We start from the raw sequence: 570 nt of genomic DNA on the forward strand, positions 1-570 counted from the left end.
TTGAACAAACCTACTTGAAGTCAATGCTGCAGCAAGCTTGGTCTCTTTTCCATGTGCTCGTACTGGACAACAAAATGTTCCTGCAATAACCATCCCCCCCAAAAGAAACATTACACACTAATTACAATCTAAATCCAAATATCAAGAAATACATATTTTCGACTTACCTTTCTGACTGTTTTGAACGAGTTTGGATCGAGGCACTCGTATGTTCCTCTTTCATATGCAGCTGTTCTTACCAAAGGCTCCCCAACTCTGAAGAACCATAATCTCAGTTCCTTGTGGTAAAACCAACCTCTTTCATAACTGCAAATAATCAATCAATCAAAGCCTCAGCCCAAGAGAGCGAAGTAAACGACTAATCAAGATTGTTGGTAGAGAAAACATACAGTTCATCTGCTGCGTATAGCTGTGCTTCGTCTTTTGGCATACTGAGACAATAATTAGAACAAAGTCAATGTGTTAGATTGAAAACAAAGATGATTCATAAGATGTTGAATACTCATCTCTTAACAAACCTGTAAAATGTGTAGAACAATAACTCATACGAGAACTTTTTGAAACTTGCTC

The 570-nt window shown here is 37.5% G+C and overlaps 1 protein-coding gene across 1 annotated transcript; it reads right to left on the reverse strand.

The window, feature by feature from the left end:
• On the reverse strand, positions 1-564 carry LOC106322208 (probable NOT transcription complex subunit VIP2). The gene is made up of 4 exons (XM_013760335.1): positions 519-564; positions 390-431; positions 168-306; positions 1-80 (listed from the first exon to the last, which is right to left on the reverse strand). Exons 2-4 carry the CDS (start codon positions 428-430, stop codon positions 21-23), a joined length of 240 nt encoding a protein of 79 aa, XP_013615789.1. The 5' UTR covers position 431; positions 519-564; the 3' UTR covers positions 1-20.
• Positions 565-570: the final 6 nt, after the last annotated feature.

This window comes from Brassica oleracea, unplaced genomic scaffold, assembly GCF_000695525.1.
Source record: "Brassica oleracea var. oleracea cultivar TO1000 unplaced genomic scaffold, BOL UnpScaffold09972, whole genome shotgun sequence".
NCBI lineage: Eukaryota > Viridiplantae > Streptophyta > Magnoliopsida > Brassicales > Brassicaceae > Brassica > Brassica oleracea.

What these genes read in the sequence shown, in the direction of transcription:
- LOC106322208 (XM_013760335.1), bottom strand. Translation starts at nt 430, where the DNA reads ATGCCAAAAGACGAAGCACAGCTATACGCAGCAGATGAACT. An exon ending in CTATACGCAGCAGATGAACT is followed by an intron (nt 307 to 389) that starts GTATGTTTTCTC and finishes GATTATTTGCAG; the next exon opens with TTATGAAAGAGGTTGGTTTT. An exon ending in CGTTCAAAACAGTCAGAAAG is followed by an intron (nt 81 to 167) that starts GTAAGTCGAAAA and finishes TGGTTATTGCAG; the next exon opens with GAACATTTTGTTGTCCAGTA.